At 45.4% G+C, this 12,336-nt stretch overlaps 1 protein-coding gene across 2 annotated transcripts in view; it reads left to right on the top strand.

Annotated features, from left to right (window-relative positions):
- The first annotated feature begins 1,174 nt into the window (after positions 1-1,174).
- Positions 1,175-12,336, top strand: part of CYBB (cytochrome b-245 beta chain) — a 56,784-nt gene continuing 45,622 nt past the window's right edge. Inside the window, exons 1-2 of one of the 2 annotated variants that reach the window (XM_087757236.1) lie at positions 1,175-1,463; positions 10,119-10,381. In XM_087757236.1, coding sequence (XP_087613362.1) covers positions 1,219-1,463; positions 10,119-10,381 — 508 coding nt within the window. In that variant the 5' untranslated portion in view covers positions 1,175-1,218. Of the gene's footprint in view, positions 1,468-10,118; positions 10,382-12,336 lie in introns of both variants that reach the window. The other variant, XM_087757238.1, reaches the window with a different exon arrangement.

Below are 12,336 nucleotides of genomic sequence, written 5' to 3'. Positions count from 1 at the left end.
GGTGACAACCTAAGCTGCATTAAAGTATAGTAGCAGACGTGCAGAAGTAGCCATTAGTGTTATCCCATTAACAGAGTAATAGCATCTCAAGCTCCGAATCTTGCCCTCCTGTTGTGCTCCTGGTAGGTCTCGGGTCCGTAGCTGATCTCCACATGCAGATCTGCAATTGCCTGGGAATGGGCAAGGAGAAACAAGATCTGTCAGGGGAGGCATCAGGGCCAGCTGAGCACAAACCAAGTGCCTGCACCAAGAGGAGGAGGGAAGCGGTGGTGCCTGGAGACTCCCCCTGTGCAGGATACGGGCACCATCTGCCAACCTGACTTGGTACCTCAGGAGTTTTGTTTCTTGCCAGGTGATCAGATTGAGGATGGTGTGGAGAGACTGCAAAGGCTTCTCTTGCCCTTATCGGTGATACTGCCAGGGTGGCCTTACGCATATCCAGAATGACTCCAGAGCTCTGGTGGCAAGGGAGAAAGGCGTGGGGTGGGCTCCTGGCTCCTCCTGGTGGCGGGGAAAGGCTCAGGGATGGTAGATGAATGCTGGTGGCCAGCAGCTGGTGTCACAGCAGGGCTTTGGGTTTTGTGATCCTTCGAGGGAAAGGCCTGACAGGCTAGGGGAAGATCCACCTGGCAAGGTGGTAAGAGAGCATCTCTACCAGCAGGTTCGTTAATCTGGTGAGGAGGTCTTTGAACCAGGTGCATCAGGGGAGGGTTACCACGACTCACAGCTCCTTTTCTGCATTTTTTTAGATCATCTCTCCCTCAGCCTTTATTGTTGCAGGGGGTTATTTTCTCCCAGGTGCAGGACTTTGCCCTTGCCTGCTTCTTCCAGGCTACTTCTCCAGCCTGCCGAGGTCCCCCTGAAGAGCAGCCCCACCTTTCCACCGACCGATCCCCCCCCTCAGTTCAACATGCATCTTACGGCCAAAGGAGACGTGACGAGGGGCTGTCAGGACCAAGGCTCAGCAGCCCCGAGCCCACCCGCCCCGGGGCCGCCGCTGGAGGGACCCCGGCCACCCCCCAACCTTCCCCGGCGCCCCGCCGCGGGCGGAGGCCGCGGAGCGGCGGGGAGCGCGGCGGCGCCCCCTAGCGGGCGCCGGGCGGCACCGCGCCGCGCCGCTCCTCGCCTCAGCGGCGGTTGGGCGGGCCGGGGCGTGGGGCGGCTGCGGCGCGGCGAAAACGCGCCCCGCGGGCGGGAGGGCGGGCGGCGGCGGCGGCGATGAAATTCCCGGGCTCCGTCCTCGTCTCTCTCATCCTCTTCGTGGCCGAGACAGCGGCCGCCCTGTGCCTGAGCGGGGCGTACCGCGCGGCGGGGGACCGCATGTGGCAGTGGCTGACGCTGCTCTTCGCCCTCCTGCCCTGCGCGCTGGTGCAGCTCAGCCTGGTCTTCATCCACCGCGATGTCAGCCGCGACCGCCCGCTGGTGCTGCTGCTGCACCTCCTGCAGCTGGGGCCCCTCGTCAGGTCGGTGAGTCCCGCTCCGCCCCGCCGCCCCTTCCCGCCTCGGCGGCCCGGCCGGGGGTCGCACGGGCGGCCGGAGCGCCCCGGCCTTCGCGCGGGGGGGAGGGGGTCTCCGCTGCCGGGCGGCGGCTGCTGCTCTCTGCACCGGCGTTACCCGCGATCAGACAGACCCTTCCCAGCCTTGTTTCTGAAGGCTGCGGGAGGAATAATTTCCCTTTTGAACGTCCCCAGGCAGAAACGCAGTGACGGGCGTGGTGCTTTCTGACCTTGGGTAAGCACTTCGCGTTGGAGAAAATGGGTTAAGCCCCTCCTGAGGGGCAGGTGGCGGGCGGCTGCGCTCCGGCGGGGAGAGGGGAGCCCGGCGGAGCCCGCTCCCTCTCTCTGCTGGCGTCTTCTGCGCCTGCTTTCTGTCCGTGTGGCTTTTTGCAAATGGTTGTGTCTGCTCACTGCTGCCTTATCCATAACGCTTTTCTCTGAGGTTACTTCCAAGAGAGAAAGGAAGGCTCACTCAGTTGCTAGCTTAAAACAATGGTAGCACCCATCCCGCCTGTGCATCTTGGAAATACTAGTAAGAGTTACTAGGAAATACTAGTAGTTAGCCTGTCTCTTCTTTCCGAAAGTGAGCTTCTTGCCTCAAATTGCTTTGGAGATTTTTCAGCTTCAGTTCAACTTCTGACTGAAAATGTCCTTAGGAAAAAAAAACCACAAAACAGATAGATGAAAAGTTACAGAGCTTGTGCAACCCCATGACAAAATGTTTCTTGGGGGGCTTTCGTTTTAAATCTATGTTCAAATCTTTTCTTAAAAAAAAAAAAAAGGGAATTAAATATAGTATCTCTGTAGCAGGGGCTAGGAGAAGTATCCCCAACTTTTTGAAATTCCTGGACAGTGTGGAAAAGGACGATTTCACACTAATAAAGGTGAACAGTTTGGATGTTACAAAACATTTTACACTTCAAAAACACCGAATTCCTCTATAACCATGGTTGGATTTTGTTTGTTTGTTTTGTTAATATTTTAAAGAGATTTAAGTTATGGCTTAACACTTAAGTTCTTGAAGAGCTCTGATTTTCTAAAAGCAAAGAACAAAATACTTCCACATTCTTTGGAAAATAAGAGCGGAACCAAAGAGAAAGCAACTACCAAAATAAAAATTATGTTCATGACTTTTGTCATTCTAAATCAATTTCTTGAGGTCAGGCAAGGAAAGAACGGCACGTCAAGCTGCAAGATGGGAAGAAGCAAGCAAAGGATGTAAGCAACAACAACAAATTAGAGGATTTTCTTTCTAATTATCTGGAAGAGACATAGCCTTCTGCTTTGACCTTAACCACCAAGCATGATTTCACTTTCTCTTTCTTTCTCAACATCAAGTTTATCTGTTTACAACACGAATCTCATCTTGTGCAGAACACACTTTTTGCTGTGTTGGCAAGCTCCCAGCTGCAGTCGCTACTGTAAAACTCATGGGCATACAGAAGCCCTCTCCTCTCCGTTCCGTGATGCTGCAGTGTATGCGCATGTTGCCAGCTCTGCGCTTCTACCTTTCCCAAAGATGTATGAACTTAGTGTTTCCAGGAGGTTTGAAGGTATTCTGGAAGTGTTGCAGCGTGCCTGTGCCACAGTCCCCATGGCATCGTTGAGGCAGGACGAGGTGACGCATGTTAACCTCTTTCTTAGACCCAGGATAACTGGAATTATAACTACTAATAAAAAGAGGGTAGTACATTCATGCCACCTGAAAAACTTATTTCCTGCTAAAGGCTGGAAGGACTCTACAAATGAAGAAGAAAACTCTTATAGAAAACAACCTCTCTTAGATTCAGGAAAATGTATCTATTTGTAGGATAGTGTAGGAAGGTGAAGTCTCTTTTTCTCTTCCTTGCCTTCCTATCCACTGCCGCTAAACATTATCTGTATCTGTCAGAAGAGGAAACCGATCACTGCCCATCAGGCGTAGATCTGAAAAAAGATCTGTAAAAACTGGAGTGTTTTCAGCACATGAAATACCTTACCTTTCCCTACTTTGCACAGGAGGCTTTCTGTCCTGTGTGGACTGGAATACACACAAGTCTGAGGTGATAGCTAGAAGGCAAAGTCTTTTTTGGCTCTATCATCACTCCACTGTGGCTTTAACCATTGTAAGCTGAAAAGAACCATTGTCCCTGGAGCCATTTTGTCCCATCCTTTTAGGCAAACCTCTGCTCCTTTGCACCAGAGTCCTGCTGCTGTTAGTCATCTGCTTCCCCGGTATGAAGCCTCCCTCCATCCCCTGTGTTCGGTCTCTCTTATATCTCGGTGGCACAGCGCAGGGCCTTTTAGGGAGTGCTGGGTCAAATTAGGTCAAATAGGACACACAGACAGTGGAGCCGCCCTGAGCTCCGTCTGCTTGTGGCATCAGAATGAAATGCTAAAGAGCCTTTAGGCATCCTTCAACAGAGGGCAGTCTGCTTCAGCTGGCTTTAAAAAAGCTAACACTAGCTTTTTAACCATCTCTATTTGGTTTGTGACATGATACAGGATAGTTAGTAGTCCTCTGTTCAGACTCAAATATCAGTGCACGGGTTTACAGACAGCCCATGTACGTTGTGTGAGTTTTCTTCATCATCTTAAACACTACGCTTTTTTTTCTCTCCTTCCTTTTTCCCTTAAAAAGTTAAGTTTAAATTTTGGGGAATGGTATGGAAATATCTTGGCAGGGAAGGAGGGTATTTAGCTTTGCAAGCCAAACGATCTAGCCTATTTTGATTCCTCCGTGTGACAGGGAAAAAAGTACATTCTCTTATAAAACCTTCTTGCATACCACCACCTTCCCCAAACACCCACACTCCACCTGTTCAGGAGGCACTCGCTGTCCTGCTGCTGCCACTGGAAGCACTAAAATTAGGAATCATCCCTCTTCCTGGAAAGGACTTTTGCTGTACTGGGAGAGTACTGTTAATGCACCCTTTTTTAATTCCTTCTCCCACTCCCTAAGCATTCTCTGTAAATTTGGAGCAATTTGTAGAATAAAATTCCTACCCTCCTTGGTGGCCTGGCTCTGATCCCCAGGATGCAGGCATGCCGGAGGCTGTTCAGAGTTGGCTGGAAAAAAGTGACTGCAGGTTTCTGGGCACCATGGGGGATTCCTGCAGTGTTTCAGGTCGGTGCTGCTCCTTGTAAGCGCACTAATTTGTGTGGACGCTTAGAAAATATATTTGGATACTTACTCTTTTTTTGTAAAAGGAGATTCTTTTACCACATGAAGTAAATGATTACACAAAAAATGACTTAAAACGATAGCCAATGTCAATGAGAGATTTAATACATTTTTCTTTTCTTTAGAGAAAACCATGATGAGCTTTTTGGCTCATTATCAGCTGCTCCTGAGCTAAGGATTGTCTCTTTGTTCCCTGTTCATTTGGACAGCATCTGTAGCACCAACATTGTCTAGAGGTTTTAGGTGCTGCTACAATTCCAATAAATAATAACTGGCTGTATTTTTGCTAGTGCACTGCTCTGCACTTAGGGATTTGTTCAAAATGCAAATAGCTCTTCATGAAGGGTGCCAGAGAAACCCCTGTTAACTTGCTTGCTGTCTTCTATTCTGCAAGCAATGATTAGGTCAGGAGCTGAAGTGAGGAGTGCAGATTTCCAACAAACTGACTTGAACAGTCAGGGCTTACAGTCACAAGCAGGGGATGTTGGTGGTATTGTACCATACGTCTGCTGGATGTGGTGGTTCCTTACTATCTGATTTACTGAAGACAGTACTGAAGTGGCATATCCAAGAAGGGACTGGTGTGAACTTGGCAGTGCTTCCTTCCGATACCAACTTCATGGAGAAGAAAGCTAAGTGACTGCTGGTGTCTTTGAAACTACTGTCCCTAGTGCTCTGTTAGCTGAATGTGGGCCTACAGGTTCTTCCTTATGAGGAACATGCAATTAGGAGATGGATCTGTCTGCAGGATGATGAACGTCTCCTGCGAAAAAAATCAAAAGCCAGTATAACAGGCCCCTATATATGTTTACCTCAGGTTTTAATGGGAAAAGGATAGAAACAATAGTTTTTATTGTTGTTTTTTTTTTTTTTTTTTTTTTAAAAGGGATCAGGCTTTGTTTCTCAAGGCATAAGGAGAAACAATTATATGTGTCTGTGTACCGTGTAGGAAAAACAAATGCAGTAGGAAGTTTGCATCACACTGACAGAGGAACTGCTGTTACAGCCAAAGTTAGATTCTGTGACCTACAGGAAGAAAAAAAAAAAAAAAAAAAAAGCCCAAACCCAAAACAGAACATGGAGAAAACTATCAGAGTCATTAATGTTCTGGGCACCTCATTCTGCAGTTTGAAATCTAATAAGCTATAACGGTGCAGATAATGCTTTAGTCCCGTTGTGCAAAAGCATTGTCTCTCGTGGGTAGTCTTTCTTTCCTAGTGACCTGCTTTATAGTTCAGAATAGTACAGGGTTAAAAACCTCTCTTCCTTGTAGGGCTTCCATTGGCAGACCTTACTATAAGAGATTCTGCTAGCTCTAAACTTCACAACTGTTGATGCATCTCCCTCTTTTCCAGATGGGAAGAATATGCTTAGACCCTCTTCAGGCTTTTTTTTTTTTTTCTTTATTCTTGAGCAGATGTGTTAGGTGTCCAAGATGCGATGAACAGAAAGTCAGTGCAGATGGAAGGTAGAACAATGTGTGAGGAACAAATCTTTGTCTGACACCGGTAAGTAAATCTGCAGGACTGATAAGTCTTTTGCACACTTCTCTAAAGAAAAGGAATTACTAAAAATTGAGTCATTGGAGAAATCTGCTTGTACATTTGCAGTGAGCATGTGTGGATAGGTCTCCTGAATAGATGTTTGCTCTTGGAGCGCTTATTGTCTGTGGGAAGTTCCGTGTTTTCATTGCCTGCTCACTCTTCACACCACCATTATTTTGCCTGTATTTAAATCCCGCACATACATGATTAACAGAGGGAATGAGTTGCTATCTCTCAGCAAATATAAGGATAGGATTATTCCTCCTACTGACTGTGTAAAAGACGAATGTGTTGCTGCTGAATCACTCTTTGTAGGTACCATCAGCATCCTTGAAAAAGTATAGCTCCTCTCTCTGCCAAGATTTGGCAGCAGGGGAGAAAGCAGCACCGTCTTTTTTTACCTTTTAACTTTCACTGTAGAGAGTAGATCTGACATTTTTTTCTTCAGAGTAATTTTAGTTCTTTCAGAGCCAGTACTGCAACTGGCATTGCTTTACATGCAGTGAAACCAGCCAGCTGCATGCCTTCTGCAGTTTATGCCATGTGAGGATCTGTTGAAAGGGTCTTAAACATCACTGCATTGCAGGAGATGGATTGTACAGAAGTTGGGATCTCCCATTCCTGTTCCTCCAGAGCAAAGCAGCAATTAGCAGTGAGCAGCTGGGGCTTCTGGGGAATTCCCTGTTCTGTAGCGGAGTTTGTAACTATGGAGGAAAACTGGCTTGAAGCAATCGCCTTCTGACATTGTCTTTCAGTTGTGTTTCATACTAAAAAAAGAACAAGCCAGTTCATTTAAAGACTTTCTGAATGCACTTCATAGACAAAGTCCTAACATGGCACAGGTACATGATCTGAATTGATTCTTCATCACTGTTCTGAACCCTTCTCACCTGGATAGTTCTTCAAGTGCCTAGGCCCCTCTTATACTTGGTTACTTAAACATTTGGATTCGTGCTCTTTCTTTCTAGTGTATCAGCTGCCAGTTTGCTCCTGTTTGAAGCAGTTGCTGGGGCAGTGGTACCACCTAGAGTCTTGAGTACATCTGTTATTAGCCCCAGAAGGCATGACCTCTAGAGACACTCTTGCACGGGGTGAGCAGAGCTTGGAAGAAGATGGGCATCATTACTGATGTAATCTGAGTGCTTGCACGTACCATTTTTATTACTGTGTTGTACTGGTAAAAGTCCCCTTTGGCCCTAAGGTTTGCTCATCAGACCATTCATTTCGCATTGTGTTTGCTTTTTCTATATGGACGTAAAATTCCCATCACAAACAATATACTGCTACTTAATACCTAGCTAATAAATAAAAATGAAATGCTTGCTCCAAAACCCAACATTTTGTTGATTATAACATTTGCTATAGTCAGTAGTCTTATGGATCTTATAATCTCTTTTATGGGATTACTGCGTATTTCTTAGATGGGTCTCTAGACTATATCAGCTTCTAATCACAGACGGCAAGAGTTTAGAGGCTGATGCTGAGATCTCATTTTTCCGTAATAGCTTCAGACTTGCCCTCAGCTCAGGATGAATAGATGGCTGTGAATACTAAGCGAGACAAAAATGTTCTGGGATCTTTCTTTTGGAATAAAATCAATTTGTTGGTTTCACAATCTCTGTTGGCTTCATAAGTTGTTGCACTTTATTAATTTTTCACACTTTATTTTTGGCTGTGTGGATTTTTTCACATGGAACAAGACTGGCAGGGACTGAAAAAATTAACGAGGGGAAAACAGAAAGTCACCACTGTGAATGGAGCCTCCAGTGCACCAGGCGCTTCAAATAGCTTTAGCGATAATAGTAGCTGAAGTCTAGGGAAACAAGGATAGTACTACAGGATCCTAAAACTGCTCTCCATCTAGAGCAGGTGAAACTTGCTAGTGGTCCAGTTAGGGGGAAAAATGAAATCAAGTTTATTAAAAGAAGAATCAGTATGCTTTTATTTGATTTTTCTATCAGTGCTGCTTTACAGTTTGGTCCGTGAGCTTTCCCCTAAAAGGCTGTGTTAGACTCTGACTTGGCAATTGTTGAAGAAAATCAGGCTGAGAGGGAAATGGGAATTCAGAGTCTCAAACAAGCATAGCTCTGTGCTTTGTGATTGTGAGATACTTTTAAATAGAAGATAAGCCTTATTCATACGTTACAAAAACTCACTGGCCAAATCTGACCTGTCAGAGACTTGGAGATGCTGCCTTCCAGCAAGTATCACCTACAGAGGCAACAAGGTGGAGGAGATGAACCCCAGCAGGCACTATGGAAGGACAGAAGACAGCTCAGTCCTCATCAGAGAATGATGCCTACACAAGAAGAAGATACCATGCATGTCAGGCCATGGGAGGAGATGTGACCAGAGCTGGTGCCACAGGTTGCCCTTGCAGTGGGGGTTTCTGTCCCCTGACCTTCCCTCTGGGCGGGAAGCCAGCTCTCACCAGTCCTGTTGCTCACATTACAATTGTTTTTCTTCTTGAAGCCTGTACCAGTGTTAGGCATAAAAGAGAATACAGGTTGTGTCTGCACTGGGTTTGGGGTTTTATTTTTCGGTAGTCAATGCCATTTATCCTTTATGGTCCTGCTATACATGGGCTCTTCCACAGCAGGCCCTGTATTTTTAGGACCCTATGCAATGGGACAGAAATAGTGTTTCTTTCCTCTCCCTTCCCCCTCAGCTTGTGACTTCATCTGTACCTCAGTACATCGTTGCTTGTTACTACTTCCCAGACAAGGTTGACTGTTCCCCTTTGTGTTTTGGGTCCTGCTTGATGCCCAAGCCCACCCTTGACACCTTCATACCCAAGCAACTCTCTTAAAATAGTTTTTCTAAAGTTTTTGCCAAAACTAAAAAAAGGCATAGGAAGGAAGTTTCAAAAACTTTCCTTTCATAAATGTGTCTGAGGCTGTATTCTCTTCTTTAATACTCAGGGAGCCAACTTGTCCTCGTTGCTACAGCATGTGCTGCTGCCAACCCCTTTAGCCCTTTTCCATTCCCTCCCAAATGTACGGATTATTCTCTGTGCATAGGTAGAGGCAGCGTGTATTACAACAATATGTAATTTATGAATAGAAATGTATGTGCTGGCACCACTTTTTTCTTTGGAAGTTAGCCTGTGGTAAGTTAGACCTACATAAACAAGAGGGTTTGGTTCACCTGTGTTTAAAGTACAAAGAGCTGCAGCAACTTGAAACACTGCATCTTCTTATTTGGAATATTTTTGCAAGATTGTGTTTAATATTCCTTAGTGCAATAAATGTAAGCAAACATAAGGAGTAAAGCTCCTATTTCTATGTCTTTTTAAAAAATGTTAATATCCAGAGTTGTGAGGCTCTAAACTACTTGTTCTCATTATTGCTGCTATGGCTTGTTGCTTGTGTTTTGGGACCATTGCTTGGTAAAGCAAGGACTAGAGTCCAACTGTTTGCAGTGTGTGTACCTGCTCGTATACTGAGCTTCTCTGCAGTGTCTTGAGATTGCTTGTTTAAGGCAAAGGTATGAGAAGTGGTTTTATTGCCATGTCACAGATGTACAGATAACATCAAGAGAAAGACATGAGAATCTGAAGAAACACTTCCAACTTGGATCCTGGGTTGGGAGCCTGTGAACATTGTAGTGGATGAGTAGTTTAAGGACTTCAATAGAACAGCAGAGAGCAAGGGCAGCTCATGGGAAACAACTAAACCGCCTCCTGTGTTTTGAGTACTACAAGCAGCCCAGATTCTTGCCCTCTAGTCGCATGTAGTTCATGTTTTAAAGGGTGAAATCTGTCATATTCCCAATTTACCAAGAAGGCAAAATGTACAGGCTCTGCTCTGTGAACAAATGACTTTGTATGTGATGGCTTAAAATATTAAGGAGTGGGAAGACCTGTGCTTTTCTTTCATTTTTTTCCTGTTACACTATTTACTGATTTGCTTGTAGGTGTGTGGAAGTCTTTTACATTTACTTCCATGCTGGCAGAGTTGAAGAGCCCTATGTCAGCATCACAAAGAAGAGGCAGATGCCCAAGGATGGGTACTCGGAAGAAATTGAGAAGGAAGTGGGCCAGGCTGAAGGCAAGCTGTGTACGCACAGGTCTGCGTTCAGCAGGGCATCTGTGATCCAGGCGTTCCTCGGCTCAGCACCCCAGCTCACGCTCCAGCTCTACATCTGCGTCCTGCAGCAGGAGATCACAGCTGCCAGAAGTAGGTAGAACCGTTGCTATCACCTCCATATTTTGGTGGGAGGGAGAGGAGAAGGGTCAGCAGGGAGGTGTAGCTGCCCTGGGCAAGAACCGAACATATTGCAATGGGTTTCATCTCCCTGACAGCTTTTGATGGTGATACTGCTCTCAAGTTTATCAATACCATCATGTTTTAGACTATGATGCTTCCTGTAGCATACTTGGGTTGCTTTAAAAACATTCGTTTGATAAGTGGCCATTATGGCATGAGAGGAAGGCAGCTGGAGGGACGAAGCTGTCATCATGAAGAGGAAAAAAAATTTACCTCTGTTCCATTTTGGGTTTTGAGCAAACTTTCTGGAAGATTCCTTGGGGTACAGCACAGAGTGTATTTTGCCATGCTGCATTAAGGAAGGTGTACTTTCAGGAATGCAGTTTCAATTATGGACTGAGGACATGAACTGTCTTTACGTGTGCCAGACTCTGAATTTGGAATCAAAGGCAGGACTCAATAAGCTGGTATGCAAATGTGGCCATCTCATCTCTAGACCCAAGCTGTTAAGCCTTCACCAAGCAGTGGTGCACCACATGGACTTACCAGGACACCTCTCTCTTACCGTGGGACTCTACATCTTGCTCCATGATGTGCTCCAGCTCCTTGAGAAACAAAGTCTTCATTTGCTGGCTGGCTGCTAAATGAAGAACCTACTCCAGCTGGTTGTAGGACAACCAGCTTTTCCATGTAAGAAAGGACTTTGGCACTTATGTGAACTGGAGGTGTGTTTCCACTGAGATACAAAATAGCTCTTGTTATATCTCCAAGGCCCTGAGAGGCCAGCGATCTTTACCAGCTTCGCAGCTAGGGAGGCTGAGGCTAGAGCGACACATTACAAATCTGAATGCTTTCTTCAGTTCTGGTGCCTTGGTTGGCAGTGTACCAAGGTAAGGAACTAAGGTTTTTGGAGGAGCCTTTATAATAACATCAGGGTTCTCCCCTCAACTCGGGGAATGGAAAACTTTAGCATGCCAAAGGGCAAGTCAGCATGTAAAGGATATTGCAACAGGTTAATGTCTTCATACAAAAGTACTTGTTTAAGGTCATAGCAATAGTTACTTGAAAGACACTGCTCCTGACAGTTTCTGAGTACTTCACAGCTAAGGTAGGCTCTTTGAATAACCATGGCATCCGTGACATGGGATGCGAACAAAGCAGCTGAATCCTTTGCTGAGTGGTGCAATTAGCAAAATTTCCAATCACTTCGCTGCAGATGGCATTTTCTTGAGAAAGGTCACCTTTTTATTGTATTTCTTCTGTTACTGGTGTTGACCTTACTGGTCATGATTGCAAAGGAGAAGCACTGTGTTCCTGATGATTAGAGAATTGCATATTTAATAATGATTTGTAACTCCCTATTATTTCTAACTTTTATCAGTCACTGCTGAGATAAATTCTGAATCACAGACTGATAAGTGACCTTCTGTGGGTGAAGTTAAACCACCAGAGGTAAGCTGGCTCACCAGGGAGTTCAGTGAACCCACCAGCAAATACAGTAGTTATCTTGTGTCTCCCAGAAGCTATCTCATAGGAGGTGTAATTCTAAAATAGAGAAATGAAAAGAAAAAAAAAAAGTGGGTTTTTCTTTAATTGGTGATTTACGAACAATGGCAATGTCTATTAGAGCTCATTTATCAGAGAAACGAGTCCTAACCATATCCGTCTTGTGTGTATTTTACCTTCTGAAATATTGAAACTTTTTGCAGTCTCTTTAGCCAGCTTATTTCTGCAGAAATACCTTTTGTCCACCAGTATTATTCAGCCTCCAGAGTAAATGGAAGTGATGCATAGCACATTGCTGTTTTTTATGTGTACACGGGGATTCTCATGTATAGGGACATGACTTCAACCTTTTGATCTTGCAGCATCGTGAAAGTAATTTAGCAGCCAGTCCAACTCTTCTTCCACACTTCAGATGTCTT

This window comes from Nipponia nippon, unplaced genomic scaffold (assembly GCF_047370975.1).
Source record: "Nipponia nippon isolate SJK-2023a ecotype South Korea unplaced genomic scaffold, ASM4737097v1 scaffold_2, whole genome shotgun sequence".
NCBI classification, from domain to species: Eukaryota; Metazoa; Chordata; class Aves; order Pelecaniformes; family Threskiornithidae; genus Nipponia; species Nipponia nippon.
This window is presented reverse-complemented; position numbering and strand designations above follow the sequence as displayed.